The sequence below is a fragment of the Aquila chrysaetos genome, chromosome 7 (genome assembly GCF_900496995.4).
Source record: "Aquila chrysaetos chrysaetos chromosome 7, bAquChr1.4, whole genome shotgun sequence".
NCBI lineage: Eukaryota > Metazoa > Chordata > Aves > Accipitriformes > Accipitridae > Aquila > Aquila chrysaetos.
The window spans coordinates 39,297,512-39,319,886 of NC_044010.1; the positions used below are offsets into that span (position 1 = coordinate 39,297,512).

At 43.8% G+C, this 22,375-nt stretch overlaps 1 protein-coding gene across 9 annotated transcripts in view; it reads left to right on the plus strand.

Moving 5' to 3' along the window:
* The window catches only part of LOC115343664, a 34,116-nt gene extending 12,230 nt beyond the window's left edge, over positions 1 to 21,886 (plus strand). For 2 of the 9 annotated variants that reach the window (XM_030019912.2, XM_030019911.2), the window contains exons 4-5: positions 383 to 454; positions 19,686 to 20,180. In XM_030019912.2, coding sequence (XP_029875772.1) covers positions 383 to 454; positions 19,686 to 19,720 — 107 coding nt within the window. In that variant the 3' untranslated portion in view covers positions 19,721 to 20,180. The other 7 variants (XR_003924229.2, XR_003924230.2, XM_030019906.2 and 4 more) reach the window with 7 other exon arrangements.
* The last annotated feature ends 489 nt before the right edge of the window (positions 21,887 to 22,375 follow it).

Sequence of the window (22,375 nt, forward strand, 5' to 3'; positions counted from 1 at the left end):
TGTTCCCTTAAAAATAAAAACCCCTAGCAATCTAGCTTGTGATATCCATCAGGCTCAGCTACACAGATCTGGAGGGTGTATTTCTCTCTTGTTTATGTCTTTAATCTGGTTTTAGTTAATTTTCACTTCCAGATGTCTCTTGTGCCTGTTTTTTTCTGGTTAACGGGATATAAATTACCTTGATAGGCCAGAGCTGTTTGCTCTGTTTTACTTGTTTAATTTCTGCATATCTTTTACAGAGCCTGATCCCTCATCAGCACAAAATAGCTTTTACTGGCTTACAACACAGATTTCACTACAGTTATTTAGTGGCATGAAATATGCACAACCGACTGAAGAATCAGGCTTGTAGTCTGAGCGCTTGTCTCTTCTTTCATTAAAGGGGCACGAAGACCTGCTCTGGCGAGGGCTGGATGGATTCAGCTCCCAGACCGTGAGAAACATGAAGACTCTGGTTAGTGTGGCTGAAAGAATGGAGGTGTGAGTTACTGTTATGAAGGATGACTCCTACTTGCTAGGTTAGGATGTTATCTTCAGAAAACAAGGCTAAACTGCATCATGTTTAGTATCTCCCTTCCTTGAGAGGCAAGGGGTTTGGCTTCACTCGTTATCAGCGAAAGAGGTGGTGTACAGCAGCGTTAGTGGACCTGCAGCGGGGTCGCTGCCAAGCAAATCAATTCTGCGCTGCATCGTCTTCTGCTGAATCACTTCTGGTCCCGAGGTTTCCCTCCGAGGGAGTGGAGGATGGTGCCAGGGTCCAGGTAGCTCCTCCAGGTTTTTTTCTGCAGGGGTTTCTGAAGAAGGGTGGTTGGGGTGCAGTGGTGTCAATGATGCCTTAGTGGACTTGAGCAGGTCCCCACAACACTTCTTCAGTTACGGGTGGGCTAGATGCCTTTGCATATGGATATTTAGTTGCTGGATTATATAAAGCACTGCAGCAATCAAATACTTCTTGCTGCTTTTCCAAAGATCTGCTGCAGGGACACTCGTAGGATCCCAGGGCACCTTGTGCTTTTCTCTAGAGGCTTTGAGAACTTAAAGAGGTGAGATCCAGTGATCTTAGAAAAAGCCTGAGAACGGGTCCTCGAGTATTAAATTTGAGTGGCAGGGAGAGCCCCTGGCCTGTTCTGTGCTGCCATTTCCCCGTTGGTAGCCCAGGGCTAACTAACATTCAACTATAGGCAGTCAAAAAGAATAGAAATGCTTCTAAAATTTTCCAAAGCTTACAAAAACGTGCAGAGCCATTCCTACTTCTTCTCTAACCAAAAAGGCCCTGAATCAGGGCCCTGCTCTTTGCACTTACCATCTCCAGACAGTTCTTCGAGGGACAAGTCGACTTATGGCAACATTTGCTTCATTTAGGGACCAGCTGCAGGTCCCTCTTGGGCACCTTCTTCCTGCCGACCAGCTCACCTGAAGAGAGGTTGAGAAAAGCCGTCACAGAGCAGCTGGTGCACATACTAACTGTTATCAATGAGGTTGCATATTAATTGTTATTCAGACTTGCATTGTCAAACGCACTATTTTTGGTTTTATGCTGGTCAGCCGAGGTCTTGAGCTCGTGCTGATCAAGGATCGTGAAGGAGACTATGCAGCAAGTCAGTGAGATTTGTATGCTGAAAGTCACTTCGTGCTTTGAGAGCCTGCCAAAAATAGTGTTTCAGAGGGCATGTATAACTGCCAAAATCAAGCTGATGAATGGTGGTATCATTGAATTTGGATGCAGAATGAGGGTCAAGTTCAGAACAGTCTAGCAGTAGGCTATTCACACAATCTAAGCAGGATGGGACCAGGGCTTTTGTGATCAACACTTATTAAAAAGAAGTTATTTAGCCCTGTTTTATTCTAAAGTGCAGTAGAGGGAGGGCAGAGAGAAATTAAATCTGGAAATTAGATGACAAGGCAAGTTTAGGGCCATAGACTGCCAGGCTTATCGGAGCATTTGGGAGTTTCCTCTAGTTAGGCACAGTAAAACAAAGAAGGGAAATGCTAATGATCTCTTCTGGAACCTGTACACATCCAGGAGCTGGTTCTGCAACACTAGTGTTCACTCTTTTCTTCCAGAAGTAAAGTTGTTCATGGTTAATATTAATTCAAAACACGGGAATAAGAAGTCTGTAGATGAAATACTGCATGCTATTTTTCCTGAAGATGAGAGGAGTTGGAATTTAAATAATGAGGCTTAGTTCTGAAAGTATACAGCCTTGCATTTCATTTTTTTTATTGAAGAATTTAATCTCCCTGGGTACCAGGCGGGTGATACAGCAAGAAGTGTGTATCACTTTTTCCTGCGTGGAGAAAGGTGGCGAAGAAAAGCACAAATCAGGTACAGAAGGTGTCAGGTCTCAGCTGAATACCCTCTCCTCTTAGCTTTTGCTTTTCAATTCCATTTACATTCTTCTCTTTAACCAGTGGGTGCTTTCCCATTGCTTTTGACTGAAAGAGCTTTTTTATGGCAAGTTACTTTGGGCTGAAACCAGTTTTAACCAGTTTTATAGTCAAGGACCACGTGACCAAGAGAGATATCACAGGAATTCAGGTCTACCATGACGACTGCTGAGAAGAAAACTAAGAGCTTACCTAAGAGATAATACTGCCTAAAATAACTGCCAACCACAATACTGCTAATTGCTATTAATGTATCAAAGGTGTAATATCATTTCTAACACACACAAAGGACACATGTGGAGGTATGGTGGGAATGTCATGGGCAATTTAGTTAAAATAACTAAATATATGGTAATTGTGGCTACATCCTACTATGATTTTTGTGACCTCAGCGGTATCCTTTCTTATACATCAGTCACAAGCTCTCAGAGTGATGACTAGCCAGCCCAAAGCCATGGAAAAAGGGCCAGTCCTTGGTGTGACACTATGTCCAGATAATGACATAACAGGCAGATGACTAAGAAAACCACTTAATGTAAATTAGTTGTTTGTAACCAGAAAACTCATGTGAGAGCTCATGATGCACATGGCTCAATGGAAAACAAATACAGTAAGACAATAGGTAATTAAATGGAGTTTAGAGCTGAGGCTATCTATCCAAAATCATCTGTATAGTGTTGCCGTAATATCTAGCGATGGACAAATCCACCCCATTGGATCTGGACATACTGGTTTAATAGATATTAGTTGGTTCTACATCTGCGCTCAGATTACTAAATGGCTTGTACAAGGTAAATTAAATCTCATGGGAGAACATTACATTAGAAACATTAGCTAAGCTTTACAGACCTAAATGATTGCAGAGCTGTTTGAAATCATGAGTGATGATTTATACCAATCTTTTTATTAATTTATTGCCTGCCCCTAAATTGGAGAGTTGCTCTTTAGAGAAAATGTCTCAGTTAAAAGAAGACCTGAACTCCAAGAAGACAGAGGACCTTGATTCAACATAGCAAAGAGGGTAATAAGGATTGAAGAGTTTGTGAATGATGTATTAGTTTGCAGTTTGAATTCAGCTCCAACAGAAATCTTGCCAAGATGCCCGATTCTCTTTCCTCACTTATCTCTGGACAGCAAAGCTGGCAGCTGTCCATTGCATTCAGTGAACAGTCAGATTTTGAACCACATACTAAATAGTCACCAGTGTCTCCCTCTTCCACCCAAACAAGACCTTTTCAGTTATCTTTAAGGTCAGAGCTAGAGCGGGGCTGTGCACATAAGGAGCTTGTCTTTAGCTGCACCATTCTGCCGAGCTCCTGCTCAGACGCTTCATTCTGTGCTCCTGGGAGGGACCACAAACACCTTGTCTCTGGTCAAGGACTTCATCACGTCTCAAGGATTCCTCCTCTTCCTCATCACCGCCAGCCATCAGGCGTGTGGGTCTGGGCTAGAAGTGTTGGCTGCTTTGTTCCCTGGTGTCCCCGTGCTTCCTCACGTTCTCCCAAAAACCCCGCTGCCCGCACGGTGAGGGTTAAACCTGGCCGGTACCAATTCCTGCGGCGTGCCTTTGTCTGTGTACAAGCACTGATGAACTACGGTCCTTCTCCAAATATCCCTGCAAACAAACAGTGCCAATTCAAATGTTTGCTGAAAAACAAAGGAAAGGGATGCAAGCCTGGCTGAGCAGGATCATCTGTCTGCTCAGGCACAAATATTTGAGGGGACCTTTCTCCATCGTTTTCTCAGCTAATTTCCAGCTTTATACTTAACTGCTTGCCTAATTGATCACTCCCTGTCAGGGTCTATGATCAAAAAAATCCGATAGTCTCCACAGAGAAGTATGTTTCATTCTCCTGGGCGAAACTGAAAGCGATGATATTGCAAAGCCTGGAGGGTGAAGGTTGGCCTATACAGGAGGGAGGAAGAAGACGTGGCTATACTTTCATTAGACAAAGAGGTCACATTTTTTCATCTTTCATTTCCTAGGTACAATCCAGCCAGTGCTTTGAAATGCATTGCTGCCCTAGCTGTAAATAAAGAAACTTAAATTTAGGCTAGTTTATGAAGCAGCACTCAACACTATAGCTTACATGGCGTCTCCTCTTTTGAGACTCGTAAAAAGCAAATTTATACCAAGAGGTGTTGCCTTACAACTGGTGTCAGATTCTTTTAGAATCAGAGATTGGAAATGAATACCTCAGCAATGGTGAAAACCGCTTTGTGTTTGGAGAGCAGGAAGTTAAATGGCCAGCCTGCGTCAATTTTTCCTGCTTCAGCTGTGCGGCAGTGCTAAAACCAGACAAAAACACCAACAGCTTGCCTGCTTTTATGAATTCAGGTTGCCCTAGTTTATATGGCTGTATGTGCGTGTGCGTATGTATGCGCAGTTACTCTGGGTGAATGGAAAGAAGAGCTCCGCCTACAAAAACCATAGCTTATTTGGGGGCTGTTACAGGCTTAGAGAGACACTGGCAAAGGTCGGTTAACGCAGCTGCAAAAAATGTGGCTCATAAATCAGAAAAAAGGACTGCGATGCATTTGGAGTAGCCAGTTGTGCTTTATGAATAGGGTACACCGGGGGAGTGAGTAGTGCTCTGGACATGGAGTACAGCTGTATGTGCTGTATATGGACGGAGTGGAAGAAGATCCACATGGCTAGGCTTGCCTTTGCCACATTAGGCAGGTGACCTTTGGTGTTGTCTAACCTAACCAGCTCAGTGACCTTTTCTATAGAATTTATCAAAATGAATAATAGAACAAACATAAATTGAAGCAAGCATGCTACTTAGTTTATTTACAAAACTAATAAAAATGCAAAAAATACGGTAATCAAATTATGTTCTCAAGTGAGAACGAATCAATAGATTAATAGCTTCAAAGTGCTTCCGTACCAAATTAACACAATAAGCAATCAAATCAAATGATGAGGCTGTCACTTTCACTTTCAGTCCTTGTCACTAATGAAGTTGTGCTGAGTGAATCAGAGGAAGAGTTGTTTGCTTTCAGACCAAAAGTATCTGACATCCTACCCAAAACACTCCTTTCACTTGGCTGGGGAGGAGCATAGGTCACACCACGTGTTTGGTTTGGACTCAGACCCTTACCAAGCAAGAATGACAGAGGTGAGCGATGTTCTTCTTTCAACATAAGTTGTGTGCAGCTATTCAGGTGTAAACAGTAAGTCTTGCCATAACATTTCTTAAAGTCTTGTGGCTATTTCAGGGTGATGGGTGTCATTACCAATTCCCCTGCCCATGCACGCGGTTTGTAGGATAGCAGATCTACCCGCTTGACACAGGTGGGATGGCTAAATACTGCATGATGGCAGCTTTTAAACAGCTTTCAACCTCATCAGGACTTTCTGACTAACTCAGTGGCAGGCTGAGATTTATTTTTGCGAAACTGTGAAAGCTGTTTGTCCCTGAGCTGTTACTTATGTGTAACTGGGGAAAGAGGGTGGCGGGATGAAGAGAGAAAATAATTAGACTGAAGTCAACCTGGCAGAAGAGCGATTCAGTGAGGAGCCAGCGGTTGTGCCTGCGAGCCAGGCGAGTGCCGCTGGCCGGGGCTGGACCATGCTGAGTCCCTGGAGCAGAACTCCTCAGGCACCACTCGCTTCACTGCCGGTGACGCACACATTAATGGGAGGCAATACGGGGAAAAATAGGGAGGGATGGAGAAGGTACTGCTCGACAATCCCCAGGAAAATACACGCTAGGAGAGGCTGTGCTTTCTGATGATTGTAGTATTCCCTCCCTGAAACAAAGCTGAACCCCAGTGAGTGCTGAGGATGAGAAGGGCTGGATTTATCCTGTGTAGAGATATGCTGAGAAAAAAAGTCTCTGGATGTTTCTCTCACTAAAATATCTCACTAGGAGAGTTCAAAGGCAGATACTAGTGGGCTTTATCAAAAGAAAGAGCTTTCAACCCATCAGAGAGCAACAATGTGCTGCCCAAGGAATATGAAGATAAGCTATTATAATTTCATGCTGTGTTATTTTATTCCGTAAGACAAACTATTACTTGCTTTCAGAAGTATATAACAGTGACCATATAAATTGTAGTTTGATGTCACAGCCAGTCTCACAGTTTAGCTAGTAGGGCAGAGAAAAAGGTAATTGCAAAATGTACAATGACAATAAAACAGCGAAGCTAGGTAGTTATGTTAGCAATTTTTCCTGATGTGTGAATGTTTCCACTATATCTAATTTTCAAGAGGAAAATGTCTTTTAAAGAAAAATCCTTCCCAGAATTCTAATAAGGGCCAGAGGAGATGCATGGTGAACCTTGTGGTCAGTTGGGTGAGCAGCATGAGGTAGCAGGGACATTAGCTGAGATGTCACTTGTTGCCTCCTAACAGCTTCAGGGAGAGGATGTCAGTCGAGGATTGACTCTGAAAAGAGCAGGCATCAGCCTGGCTGTCGTTGCTGGGGAAGTAGCTGGAGTGTTGCAGTCTTTGGATATGCAGTAAACAGACAATGCAAGAAAGCAGTTCAACATCACTCCTCTGAGCAGATCACCACAAGCAACAACCAGAAATTTCTAGCAGGTGGTGAGAGGAAAGCCCCCACGGCAGCCCTGTGTGGCTGGCTAGCAGGAGCGCAGTGGTCTGCTTCTTTTCTGATATTGTTCTAAAAAATTGGGAGGACACTGAAGACAGCCTCACTGGGACAATGGCATTGACTTTAGTAACTCTTCTAAGCGTGGATGAGCCAACAGAAAATGGGTTGTTGGACAAAATAAAATGCTCTAGGCATTCTGACTGTTGCAGTAGGTGCTTGTTTAACATGGCTGGGAATACTGTTATTAAAATAAATATTTGTTGCTAAGATACCCTGTTAGTTCAATAGCATTGAAATCTAGTTTGTGTCATTAGACTGGAGGAGCAGATATTTTATAGATATGTCATTACAGCCATTGCAGGCAGACCTGGGAGGCAGGGAGGGAACTCCTCAAACACTAATAAGAAATAAAGCAGTCACTAGCAGCAGCTCTGACCTGGAGGGCAAACTTACCCTTGGAAGACAAGCAGCTCGCCAAGTGGGAGCAAGAGAGAAGACCAAGCAGGAAAACAGTGGTGAAACAGTGGTAGAAATGTTTATTCCAGCTTTCCTAAAGCAAATTCTCTTTACCATTAGGATAGGGAAAGAGGTGTCCCTAGAAAATTCCAGATACGAATTCAGCATCTTTGATTAAGCATCTCTCTCTCCATTGATAATTTAAGAAATGAGTAGGAAATGCTGGATGACTCATTCCAGCAGAGGTACTGTTTTTCTGAGGAGGATCAGCAGCTTTTTAAAGAAAAGGCAGTGGCAGTAACAGGTCTTTTTCTTCATCTGCCTCTCCTTGCCATCTCACCACGTAATAAGACTAGGGGGTGGAAAACGTGCCTTGAGAGTGAGCAGCCTTGGCTCCGTGCTTTCCTCAGCCTAAGAAGATCTGGTTGTGTCTGAAATGAGAGTATGCCAACCTCAGCATGGAGGGGAGCCAGGGAGGGAGCGTGAGGAACCCTCTGTCTCTCCTGTTGACAGGGGACCCCTCTGCAATCATTAACGGGGCTTAGCTCCCAAACTTCATGGGGCTCAGCAGGGAAGCTAGCAAGAGGGAGTCTGAGTTTCATCTGGGAAGTGGGAGGAGGCTCTGCTTCTTGCAATATGTCATTAATAACACAAGCGGCCACCTAGTGGGATCCAGGGTGTTTTGGGACAAGGCACCCACTGCCCCTTCTTGAAGGCTAACTGGAGCCATTTTCCTCTTGCCTCTTCTGCTTCTCTCACCTTCCAGCCAGAGAGTGGTCAGGGTCAGCAGGGAGGTTCTTTGTGTGTTTAGGTGTCTACCAGAACAGGTCCCAGGGAGGTACTGTACTCTGCCCACACACGTGGGCACCAGAAACATCCCAGTCTGCAGATTTCCTTACCGGCAAGCACACGAAAGCTTGAAAAAACATCACCCCTCTCTTGCTAGAGACTGAGTCAAAAGGGAAAGCACCGAGGTTGGATCCTGGTTTCAGACACAGAAATCCTGGGGCAGTGCTGGCACACAAAGGAAATTTCCCACATATTCCCCCTATTTCTTGGGGCTTTAGCAGCTGATATCTTATTAACATTTAGATTTCTCAATTCAGTTTATACCGTTTCATTACAAAGGGCTTTGCCAGATGGTAACCCTTGCTGTAGCAGTCTAAGATGTTATTGCCTCCAGCTGCCCGCTCTGTCCCTCTGTTCAAAGTTATGACCTTGTAAGAGGCAGCAGAAGGGGCTGCGCACCCAACTGCATCTGCTCCCATTCACAATCCTGCACATTAAGGCCTTCAGCTAATGCTGTGGACCATAATTTGGAGCAACCAGGGGACAGGTGACATTTCTTTCTCCTCACTTTGCTAAGGGGGTGATAACCTTTGCAACTGGGAGTGAGTGACAGCTGGAGCTGGTCACATATTAAAGCAGTAGCTCACGTCTCTCAGAGCTCATGTGTGGCAGTCATAAGCTGTGCTGGCCCTAGAAGGACTTTACTTATGTAGTAACGCAGGTACACCGGTTTGAACAAAACGGTTTGCGCTTGGGTGTGTACCTGTATCACCGTTTCTGCTCTTCGTGCTCCCAAAGAAAGCAAAGCTGTATTTTATGAGCAAGCCAAACTATCCCAGCAAACATGAACTCTTGCCAGTATAGCTGGATCTGCACCAGAGGCTTCTGCTGACACAGCTAAGACAGTCAAGGATTATTCTTCTTCTCCCTCCTATCAACACACCAGGCTGGAAAATATCAGTTGCAGAGACTGGAATAAAAGCAATCACAACAGTTTGTCTTTTCCGCAGTGCTCCAATTTAAACAGGGTCATACAGGCAGCATCCGTGGGTGCAGTTTTACTGCTGAGATCAATTTCAGTGCCCTGCAGAATTCGACTAGTGGTAATGTAGTGCGGCTGTAAAATTAGAAAGCCCAATTATGGCCGGGCTCTGTCTGCACATCTCTCAGCTTTGGTAGTTGGAGCCACCAGCATATTCACACGAGAGCAGAAATCTGCCAGAGATGCCCAGCAGCCAGCCTCTGAAAACAAAATATTGGGACTGCCCACGAAGAAGAGGAGCTCATCGTTACATCTAGCTGCTGTGCTGTCTGCTTGTATAACCATTTTTTACTTATAGAGCAGCGATTCTGGCAGAGTATAAATATTGCCATAGAAGTTCTGAGCGCGGTGTTGGAGGAGAAACATGTGGATTAGCAGGGATGGCTAGCGAAGCACTCATGTCACCTCTCTGCAGGGTGATGGAAATATTTTATTATTACTAACCTATCCTAGGAAATAGAAGTCCTCCATCCCTTTCCTTGTCCCTGCTGTTTAATAATGAGAGTGGTGAACAATATGGTGTCCTCGACAGTCTTCAGACCAAGAACCTGTGGACAAATTACTAAATTCTTTAAAGCCAAGCAGGTAAAATCTTGATCCTACTGACTTCAGCTGGGCATGGATTTTACTTTATGTGCACAAACTTGCCCATGTGTATAAAGTCCTTTCATACCGTGTTCTGCTGTTGTGTAATAGTTAAATTATTTCCCAGCATTAATGTTTAACATAGATTTTTTTCCAATTTTAATGTAGAGTTAATTGATTCCAGTTCTGCCCTGAGTTTCTGGTAACTGAACCATACTTCCTTTGCAGAAGGGTGATGTATGGGGACGTTATTATCTGAACCTGGGACCGGGAGACAAAGAACCTGATGCATCACTGCCTACCACTCCTGCAGCCATTTAAAGCAGCCAGCAGTATGTGTAATGCTCCCCCATTCTCCACCAGTGATAGTCTGTGCTCACCTTCCAGTGGTGTGAAGAACAACCCATTTTGCTGGCCAGTGGAGGATGAGGTCCACTGATACTCACTTTCTCATCTTGCCTCTCCTAATAACTCCTTAGTAGCCTTGGGCATTTCATTTCTTGTCCCTCCCCTTTTTCTCATATTTATAAACCAGGGATAATATTTATACACTCTTTTGGCTGTTACGATGACTATTAATTACTGTTCATGGACTGCTCTGGAAATTAATGTATTGTGCAAGTACTAAGTGTAATTTAATTACTGAATATTCAGAATTATTTGACTCTACAGGCTATTTTTAGCTCTTGTTTCTCAGTCTGTACAGAAAACATACCTATTTCTTTCAGTCTGCAGAAGACTGTGTTCATGCAAAAGGTACCTATGCCCTGAATCTGGCTGCTACAGAATTATGAGACTCTCTAGATGCCTAGAAACCAAAGAAATATTTGCACCATCTTCTATACCCATTAGCGCACCTTCTTTCCTCCCTGTCACCTCCCTTCCTTTCTTAGCATTGCATGGTGTGGTTTTCCCACCAGTTGCTACATTAAACCTACTTGGAGGTTCTCCCTATCTGGAAACAGTTTCGTCTTAAGAGTAACCTGTCCCAGATCTTATTTTCAAAACTTATTTCATTTCTGTCTTCTGATCTCATGCTAATTTGTTCATATCTTTTCAAGTTTTAGACTAAGGAAAATAAATTCTGGGGTTTTTTAACAATTTATGACTGCAAATCATTGAGGATTTGGCTGAACTCTATGTGCATGGCTCAGATAAAGTTTCTATGTCATCAGTTGTGAGTCAGTCATGGTTCGGTTGAATAGATGTTGCTTGGTTTCTGGCTGTCTTCACCAACTCATGGATTGTGTGTGTGCATATACGTGCGTGTGAACTGGTGGAAACAGGCAGAGAGATGCACTTCACCCATTTTGTGCTGACCTACCCCCTCAGAAACATTGAGAAAAAGCAGTGCCTGTGCTGTGGGGACTCTGGGGACCGTAGGGACCATCACTAAGGAAACTGTATTTGCTCATTGAGTAGATTATTGTCATTATTATGCTTCTTCTGTCCGATGTATGCTGGGTTGTTTTCACGCTCTAGAGAAGGGCGACTCTTGCTCTGTGGAGAATTCAGAAGGACCTCCTTCCCTGTGTCTACAGCAGTCAGGGACAACAGCGTCCTAATATTTGTAGCCAGATAAAAAAAAAAAAAATCATACTCCAAAAGCCATAGTGAGGATTTAGGGAAATGGAGGAGAGTTGCACGCTCAGCCGCTTTATCTTTATGACCAGATAAGATCAATGTTCAGACAACGAAAGGTTATAATAAGTTTCTCTACTGGATATTTCTCTTCTACAGACAGTTTTGGTGAGTCTACGGAGACTAACTCAAGAAATGCCCATCATTTCTCAAATTCTCAAATCTGTGCACTGCCAGTAACTCTGTTCAGGGAGTACCAGATAAAATCCAGAAGACTCAGTGACCATCCTCTGCTACACAAATAGCACAGCTGCTGCAAATGAACCTAGGGAAAAGGAGACCAGTATGTTTATACTGGAGTGGGGAAGAGGACCGAGAGACTTTTCAGACTGTCTCCTAACCTAACTGTTGCCCTTGGGATCACCCTGCCTCATGTGAGGCATGATTCAGGATGCTATAATGCTTTCATTGCCTCAGGCAGCATCTTTTTCCAGAGGAGCAGTAGGAAGAAAACACAAATGTACTAAGTTATGAAGCAATACAGAGCTATCAACTGGTTCTTCTGACCCAGTCCCTGAAGAGGAGGCCAGAGAGGCAGACCAAGATAAATGGCCATCGCTCCGACCTTGTCTTGATTCATGCACAAAGCCAAAAGTCAGTTATTTTTCTGGAAAAAAAATTGGGAGCTGTACAATATTTTTTGTCCCAGAAAAGCCAAAATGCCTGGAAAGGGGTTTCTTCTCTGCGCTGAGGGGTGGCTCTGAGCAGGCTGAGAATGGGGAGGCTGGGGTGAGGAAAAGCCTGTAACAGATGGGTGATACTGGTTTGAAATACTCCGTATGAGGCTTTTTCTGGGCAAGGTTAGAGGATTCACTGGTGCCCTCCTGGATACAAAGGGAGATTGAAATGGAGCCTCTGGGGAGAGGCGTGAGCTCTCTCCTGTGCTCAGGGAGATTAAGACTCAATAGGGACTTGACCGACCGGGAGGTAATTTCTCGTGTAATAACAACAGGGTAAGGGTGTGCGTGTGGAAACTCGCGCTGGAGCGGATTCGACTCAGCAGCGAGGACAGCACTGACTGTACTGATGGTGGAGTCGAACGTGGGTTTGCGTGTGCGTGTATGGGCACAGTCATGTGTTTCATAAAACTTAAGTGGTTGTGCTGAGGTTGAATGTGTCTGAAGAAGGATCATTGCATACTAAGGGTGACGAACAGAGGTCAGCAAGCAAGGCTCCTACAAGGGAGCAGCAAGTGAAAGAGGAGTCAGCTGCAGAAGGGGCAACCCTACATGCAAGGAAAGATGGTGTTTAGAAATTCAGTGAGGGAGTTGTGAATGGGAGCCCCAAAACCAGGAAACCCTGCTGTATAATACTGCATATTCACATATATTACCATGGGATGGGAGGCGTGAGACCCTCATATTGGATGAATAGTGACAGTTTAAAAGTAAAAACATGGAGAACTGATGGTGGATAACGTGGTTCTGTGCTTGTAAGGAGAAATACATGTAAAGGACAGAAACCAAATAGGATACAGAAATAGCTGTACGCTGTATCCAGTAGCTACAGAAAAGAAACAATACTTTGAAAAAACAATGCTTGCATCTTGCTGGGAGGATAAAACCAAGCGAAAGGGTTTTCCACCAGAAAAGGAAGAGATAACCTGTTCAGAAGAGGGTGTCTTCAGTGACATCTTGTTTTTTTCTTGGTATGACAGTTACCTTGTTGAGCCTTGGGGTATGAATTGTGCTACAGTAACACAAGTAATTAAATGTGTCTGAATAATTAAGCACATTTGAACAGAGAGGAAGGAGTACTGGAGACTGAAAAATGGGAAATCGTCATTCAACAGAGGAAAGGGGTTGAGTAACAGTCAGAATGACTCTTTGTATATTCCCAGCATGTCCATGCAGCAGCTACAGCAGTAATTTAGTAATCAGTTGAGTCAGGGCACATTTGAGCTGTTACAAAATACATGGTTTGGTTTGGTTCCATACCACAGCTCTTCTGCTATCGCTGTTATGGTTTTCTATTAGTATATAATATTCTGCCTAACTGTATTTTAATAGCACACTATGGGCAGCTTTGTGCTCTGCCCAAAACACAATATTTAAACAAAGAACTGTGGATTTTTAACCCGCTCATATTTTATGACTAAGATTATTGATTTTCTTATAGCACTCCAATAATTTTCTTTGGGGATCACAGTGGCCTTTCACTAATAGGCAATATAACAAGTTGCTCCATTATAATGTGGCCGCATCTTCCAAAGTTTGAAACTTGGCAGCTGAGTAGAAACAGAGAGACCAACAGGGACTTTCCCAGAGGCTTCCTGAGGAGTCAGAGTTGAATTAATTACAACACAGGCAGAAATGTGTAACAGCTACTGCTTCAGGATCTAAACCAGAAAAATGTCCATCAGGAAAGCTGATGTGATCTCAGATGCAACTATATAAAAATCTGAACTAGGCCATTTGGACATTGGCTGAGCCTGGAGAAAGAACTCACAGAAGCAGTTAATGCGAGCACAGATATCGATCCTCATCCCGGTGCCTGAGTGGGCTCATTCACTGTTTGCCCTCAGCCCCAGCCTGAGTTCTGCATCATGCAGGGACAGATTCACCGGTCATTCCAGCCGGGGCACACTGTTCAGCCCACCTCCCAGACACCTCTGAACTGTTTTCCAGCCATGAGTGTGTCGAGGCTACACGTGAAGAAAAATAAAGCTATTTGTACCTGGCGTGCTGAGGGAGCTTGGAGGACCTGGCCTCTGACTCGGCCACCGCTGCGGCAGAACCATGACTCTGTTCCAGCTCCCACACAGCCAGCCGATGCAAACGTCCAGCACCAAGGGTACAAAAAACTATCATTAGTAGCTTTTAAACACAGCGGTTTGGAAGCAGCGTAGGAAAACACAAACCCTCTGATTGCAGGAAGCTAGGATTAAGTCCTAGCACCCCAGGAAAAATCAAAACCCGAGTACTAACATCCCCGTTCTGACCAAGTCGCAGAGGCTTCCAGCCTCTGTGGTGACATGTGGCCAAGTATGCCATTAATAGAGAGGGGATGACATCTCACTGAAGTCACATCTCCGGACTGAACATAACTAGGGGAGCGTGTCATCTACAGTAAAACAGGATACAAGCATGACTGTGTATCAGGATATGTTTCTGGATGACACAGTCATGGAAATGACCACCTGTCAGCTGTGCACATTTTGGGAACAGGGCACAAGGTCTTCATCAGCCAGGAAGACACGTGACAGAACATCAAACCGTGCGGTGTTATAGACAGCCTGCCTGTAGCATGACTGAGAAGGACTGTCCGTACACAAAACCGGTATACTTCTAATTCGGCATGGGACCAGATTTGTATCAAGTCAGGTGATGCCCCATTTAAATTAATTTTTAACCGATTTTTTAGTTCTTGGTAAACCTGAACTTCTGTTTTACGTAGATGTGGTTATATTTTTGCTAGAGAGCAATTGTCCCTTCTACCCTCCTTGGGCTTTCCATTTTGTACTGATAATCCCAAAGCAAAATCTCATTAATGTCTTCTGAAAATAGCTCAGAGAGTTGTGGTTTCCATCAGAGCAGCTGATTTTGCATTCCAGAGGCGGTGAGCATCACACAAGCCAACGCAGGGGCTTGGCACAGCAGTACTCACAAGTTCCAAGATGATTTGCCTGTCAGGCACCCATTTAAATGGCATCGTGTCTGTGATAAGCAGCTCTGTCTTCATTATCCTCTCTTAAAAGCCTATACCACTTACTGATTACTTCAAGAGGAGCGGATAAGGGCCCTGTCATTTTACATTGCTTAATACTTTCCATTACAAAAGACCATTGTGAAGTTTCATGAGAAACTTTCATATATTCAGTCTGTTGCGGGGGGGCTGGACTTTCAGCAGCAGCAAAGCCTTTTGGCTGGAAAAGTGGAATTCTTGTTAGGTTTTGGCTGATTAATTGTGAAAAAGTATATTGTCCCAGAAATATCACCCTTACTTTTCATCTTTGGGAAAAACTTGCTTCCTTGCCAGGATCAGCTTTCTGAGGATGGACTGTGGCTGTAGCAGAACCGCTCATCTCTCTCGTCTCGGGGTGCCCCAGGGCCGTCAGTGATGAGAAGAGAAACAGGCCAGGGGCTTTCCCTCGTCCTGTACAACCAGACTTTTTTTTGAGCCCAGCACACAGCGCAGCAGAGCACCTTCTCTTCTGGGGCACCACGTTAAACACCAGTGTTCCCACTCCTCCCTTCAGGTCCTCTTTCCCCACACATGCCACGGAGACCCCCTGTCTCCAGAAAGTAAGTAAGGAGCCGGCTGGGCACGGCAGTCCTGAATGTGTCCGTTTCCCAGCCTGGAGGGGACACTCGGGCTCAGTTCGGTTGTCCAAACAGAACTGTCTCGCGCTGTTTCAGATGTCCTCCTCTCTCCTGCAAACTCCTGTGGGGCTGAAGGGAAAGCAGGAGACCCGCAGTCTTCTGGAGTGGAGGCTGGAGAGTAAATGGGGTTCCCTAGAGCATTTAGTACAGCCCCAGATGTCTACAATTAGAGAACAGATTCAAACTCTCCTATTCATCTCCACTTTCAGACCCTTAAAAATAGCTGTCTGCAGTACGTGTATCTGCAGGTGGAGTAGGTGTCTCAGCTCCTATTACTGTCACCGGAGAGCCAGTTAGTACCGTTCAGTAGAACCTGGAGAGCTGTGAATGCGCCAGGCGTGCCCGTTTTAGGGAAGCCCTGCAGACCCCATTGACTACAGAGGCAGGATAGGCAAGGGGCTCATGTGTAGCCAGCTATTCTAGGAACACCTGAACTTAGGTGTCCGGGTCTGGAGCCGAGTCCCATCCCCTACATCTGTGCCTGGGGTTCAAGTCCTTCTCACAATGGCAGCGGGTTGCTATAGTTGCATAGAATTTGTTCTTTATCATTTTCCACTATATGGAAAAAAACCTGGGGAATTACATTAAAAAAACCCCAAACATGCAAAAACTTTATGTTAAGAAACAAGATTCAAGTTGCAAAGTCAGACACTTGAAAACTAAAATTGCTGTATGTAGTTACCCCTGCAACACCTAATTCAGTTGTCTTGTGAATAGATTGCAATTTTCTAGATTTTACAGCATTATAATTTTTTTCATATCCACCTCTCTTCATTTTGCATTTCAAATTACTTTCGTCCAATGTTTAATGATACATTATTAATATAAATATAGCAATACAAATATGTTACAAATATCACTATGCAAAAGCTGTATTTATTCAGGTTGCATAGTCAAGCACTTGAAAGTTAGTTAGGAAATGCCAGATGTACATACTGCAAGCACAGCAAGATACATTCTCCATCCCAGAAATCTTATGAATCAAATTAACACAAGATGAACCATCTGCTACGGGGATAGGATGGGAAGACAAAAACAATAGTGACCAGGACAAGTTACATAAACTAGGTATGGGCACTAAGAGAAAATGAGTGATTGCCTCATGTTCTAAGCGGTTTCAGGAGATGACTTGGCCCTGGTGCTGTGGACACTCTTGGAGTAATATTCTGTATATTGTCCATATCCCTGGGCCTTCTGAAATAGCGTCATCCGAAACAGTGTGCCTGTGGGGACTCAGACATGCCTTCCTCAAATACCTGTTGACAGACACATTCCTGGTGTTAGGAATTTACAGTATTAAGTGGGAGTTCCTCTAGCAAAAGTGCTGCAAGCAAAAAAAAGGACATTTCATGTTACAGAAAGTGACTCTGGGCTCCAGTATAAGGGGGGTAGCCCATCCTGAGCCCACCGCCTCAAAAAGCCAGTGCCTCGCAGCGCAGATCCTGCCGTGAGCAGCCTCACATCACTGCGAGCTGGCACGTGCTCAGATTAACTTTCTTCGCAATGACTTCATTTTGAGTGTTATTTTCAGGCGCGGGTCTCTGAGCATGGGTGCGTGCAGACGATAATGAATATTGCATGCAGAGTTGTGATCCCAGTCTTTGGGTGTTTGTGTGTGAGTACCTCCTGCTGTCTCTGGTGACAGAGGATGACATTGACTCTGCCCAGGACTCCACATGGGATCTTTTAGACATTGAGGACAGAGCAAAGAGGATATAAAATAGGATTAGGTTCTCAATTCTTTCTCCTTACTAGGTGTTCCACCAGAATATTACCTCTAACACATCTCCTCATCTCTTTGTGATGTCTGTGTTTTTATGCTCCCGCACAAACATCTTGCCACGGGAATGTAAAACCAGACAGTAATGTGATTTCCTCTCCCTCTTGCTAGTCTGGATGAAGCCCACTCTTTTGCCCCAAATGCATATTTTTCCAGTGGGCTCTGTGGAGCATCTCAAGCTGCTTCGTGCTACAGGTTTCTGATGAAGATACTGGTGGAAAAGTAGACCACTAGGAATGCTGGGGAAGTCTTCACTGGTTCATCTATCCATCTACTAATTTCAGTTTCAGATCCGTGTCTTTACTGTAGGACCTAGGCGTATTTCCCAGCTTCTGGATCTGTGTGTGCCTTCTTCCCACTTCCAGACCTGGGGCTGAGTCAAGACTTGGATATGCGCCAGCCTCCTGCCCCCCGCACCCCAAATTCCCGCATGAGCTGGCCAGAGAGGAGCAGTGACACCCTTTGCCTGCTCTTCTAACTGAAAGAAGAGGTCTGCAGGGCTCACCACGGTGCCAGCATGGGCTATGCTACCTTAGCAGTACCCAGTCATGAGCACTTCACACTCCACTGCAATCTGCTCTCAGTTTCTGGTGCATCAGATGATTCATAACACAGAGGAGAAGAATAACTAGGTATAAACAGCAACTCCCATCATGCTCCTATTAATCATCTCAGAGTATTATTGTCCCACCACATTCCGCCCACCAGCTGATACCCCTCCAGAGTGTTCATGTCCCATATGCTTGTGCAGCAAAGGGTGGCTAAACACGTGCGAAGCCGTGCCCGTGCACATTTGCAGTTCTCCCGATAACCAGCGATTCTCCCTTTGTTCCTCCTGGAATCTCAGTAATCCACTCCCCGCCCACATGCCCGCCATCTGCTTCGGGCTTTTTGGTGCTGTCGCTGTACCCGTGTAAGAACAACTGCTCACAGCTCATCCTCAGAAACATGTCAAATGTTGCTTTCTTTCCAGTCTAGAAGGAGGAACTGTGGGAAGGATACGGAGCTCTCCCCTTTCTCGGTTTCTGAGAGTTTTGAAAAAATATCTTTTCTATAATGATCACAACACAGAAATGATCTGGCTTACAAAATGTGCTGCTTCTTCCCTCCTACGCATGCTTCAAAACAAAACCCTTGCCCTGATCTTTCTTTGGAGAATGCAGTCTATTGTTAGTACTCTTTGCTATTGTTAGTACGGACTGTTATAGTGTTTCCTAAATTTCCTTATTCCAGTAGGTGGAAAAAATACACCACTTCTCTGACCTTTTGAACTGCTTCCTTTGCTTAGCTGTCAGCATAAGTCAATGCATAATATGTAAAAAGGGTAGAAGAATATACACGTGTTTTGGTTTGTAAAAGTGGGGTCAAGTAGGTGGGAGAAAGAAATGGTAGGAATATAGAGGTATGGATTTATCTTCTTTAGGTTGTTTCCTGTATGTAGTACACCCTTAGCCCTAGAAGGTTCTCTGGAAACTTAATGCTAATGACTTCAAGCCAAGCTACCTAATGGATAGCTCATTTCTGTAATTGGGTGATTTTTCTCTAACTTCATCCACACTACTTTCAAAACCATCTCTAATGTACGTCTTGACTGGTCTAAGCAATATTATTTGTTTTCAAAATGTCATTAGTTTAATGTGGTAATTTTCTGTGTTTGGCACAAAAGTGAAGGCACATTCTCACTGCAAGTGTGTTGGAGCTCACCTGTGGTACTTTCCATTACATCAGTCACTAGGAAATTGCACATTTCTACATAGCAAAAGGCTACATAGTTGTCACTGCTGAAACAAAATGGGGTGGAAGGAAGAAATAGCTTTCTTCTTAAACGTGAATAATAGTTCAGCTGGGTAAAATGGCTTTTGAAAAACTTTTCAGAATAATTCCCTTCCTCCTGAGGCTAAGTTAGAGTAATTGCTAAGAGAAAAAGTTCAGAATTGAAACCACAAATTGAATAGAATATCTCCTGGAGACTTCACAATGGAAATATTGTCCCCGTGAGTGTTAATAACATATTTGCCATTCCTTTCCATCCAGGCCAAAGAAAAGGGGGAAAAAAAGAGGGAGTGAAAATAGAAGGCTAAACACTTTTGTATAATGCAATGTTGTGATTTCCCTCCTAGCTGCCAACAAAAGCAACACTTTGAATTTTGGCTGATAATTCAACTGGGAGAATTTCAAACAGTTTACAGATTAGCGGAAGAACAACTGTAACGCGAATAGTAACAGAGACTAAGCAAAACAACAGAAGGAGAAAATGCAAGATCTCCATAAGAAAACACTTTGCATCTCAAGGGCAATCAGTTAAGTCCCTTAAGTACAACAGCCCACCCCTTACCTTGGCAGCCACCACACCCAAGAAACACAAGCTTCAGGAGAGTGAAACTAGATGTGAGCTGGGCAGATCATTTACATCCCATCTTTTCTAGTGATGCTTGGAAGTGGAGCTTTCTGTGAACTCTAAACTTACATTGCAAAGCGTCAAAGCATTTTGTTGTCCCTTTGTGGTGCCTCCTTATTATAGGCATGTGATGCCTCACATATTTTGAGACCTGCCTTCTGTATTTATTCATTCATGCCTGCATTTTTTGCTTACATCATCCTCATCCTTGATCATCTCTATCTCCAGTACCCATTCCAGTACCAAGTTCACCACTGGATATGGATCATGTCCCCATGGCTCCCTGGCCAGAAGTCTTCAGATGCGACAGTTTGTGGGAAATTTTTTGGCAGAGATGCTCTATCCTGCATGGGAGGTAAGGAGGGAGGAAAGATAATACAATACATTTCCTCTTTTGTTGCTTTTGCAACCTGTTGGTCATCTTTAAAAGATGAGTGATTCTTTTTTTTCTTTTAGATATGTTGGCAAATGTCCAGAAATGAAGATGCATTTATCATAAACCTGGAGATGCTAGAGACATGAGGGACTTAGTGATCCCTAAGACTATCTCTTGAGGCAGCGTTCCTGAAAACCCATTATTCTTTCCAGGTCTTTGTCACAGCTAGTGAATCCTCTGCTCTATCTTAAAAAACCTTGGTGATATTTCTTTGCCTTCCTTTCTAGAGGTAAAAGAGACAATAGGAGACCCAGGCTGTTTTCAGCCCATGCCTAATATGGGAAAAACCAGAAGGCTCCAAACGTTTCACCAGAGCAGTTTTCTCTCAGGTCTAATCAGTAAGAATGAGAAAAGAAGATATGGCTTTGCCATAGCCTGCTGGGTCCGTCGTTCTTCTTTGTTAGCAAACTACAATATCTATGTTCACAGCATAAGAATGCAGCCAACAAATCGTAGACATACCATATATTTCATGGGTTTAGCAACCCATAAATGTTGAGAGTAGCATCTGATTTATCTCGGTAAATGGCTCCAGCTGTTCTTGGGAACATATTTTTTTAATCAAAGGAGGTGTTCCCTAAATTAAGTCTTGATTCCAATCTCCTTGTCCAGGGATATATTTACAAAACTATTTGTAAAATATTATCTACTTCATAAAAACATTTTGAATGCTTTGTTAATGCAGTGTGGTGGGACTTTCCTGTAATCATTGTTTCTTCCCAAAGGAAACCGACATGATGATTAGTAATTGCTGGATTATCAAACAGTGGACAAACTCATTTTCTGGCCTAAGCAAGTTATTACAGTTTCATAAATGCTTAGCCACATACATTATTCTACTATACCAACCTATTACTAAAGAGACCACTGAGGAGAGGACAAATGACCCATAGAGGGACAGAGGAATATTTACTTTCCTGAATGCTGCGGTGTTTTATTTGCTTGCTGTGTATGGTGTTGCTTCTTTCAGGTGTGAATGCAATGGATGCCTGGCCCCCACGTCCCACAACATCTTAATACGGGGATAATGACAAGTGATGATGTTATACAAATACGTGAAGTTCAGCTTGGCCTGGTTTTAAATAGTGAGGTCAACCTTTACTCACCTGTGACCATCCAGCACGGCTGTTTTATGGTCCCTCCCTGCTCACTCTCCTACCAGCTTTCCTTTTGTCCCTGAAGCCTAAATCCCGATACGACACAGAGATGAAAAATCTGCAGGCTGGTGTCCGTTGGAAAAAAAGCCTATTGGTCTTCACAGGCCTCTATAAATCACTAGATGACCTTCTTTCTTCCAGAAAGGAAATCGAAGGAGGAGCATGACAAATACATATTTTTGACTGGTTAATTTCTAATTTTATCTACTAGGTGAATGTATTGGAAAGACAAGGCAGAGGTTTTTTAGAGGGATTTTTTTTTTCCAGTGGAAAATGCTGGTTTGACAAAAATGAAATTTTTTACTGGTGCTTATGGCTTTCATTAAAATATTTGCCAAAAATGTCGAAATATTCTGTTCTCACCTTTTTGCTACAGCTTTTATGTTACACTGCTATTTTACGTAAATGCAAACTGAAGCCTCGTTGAGTAAGTCCAAAGAAAACAATTTGTCCTTAATGTTTGAACATTTCTCTCCATGAAAAAAATCCGTGGCCGTCACTTTTATTTATGATTCACAACGAAACCAAATTTTGAAGCCCTGGATTTTTCCAGAGGATGGGATGTCTGGTTTCTGACTGCCCCTACTTTTGGTGCGGCTGTGAGATGGATGGCAATGCTGATGATGCCGCAGAAACAGGACCGACGGGGCGCAGCACACGACATGGCCTGAGGTCTCTGCTCTGTACCGCAGCATCCAAGTGCCACAAAAGCTCCATTCGGCAGGGTCCCTGGAAAACTCCCTTTTAACCCACTCTAGTGCCTTTTTCTTTCCTAATTTATTGTTTGGGTGTTTTTTTCTTTTTCTCTTCCAGGGACTT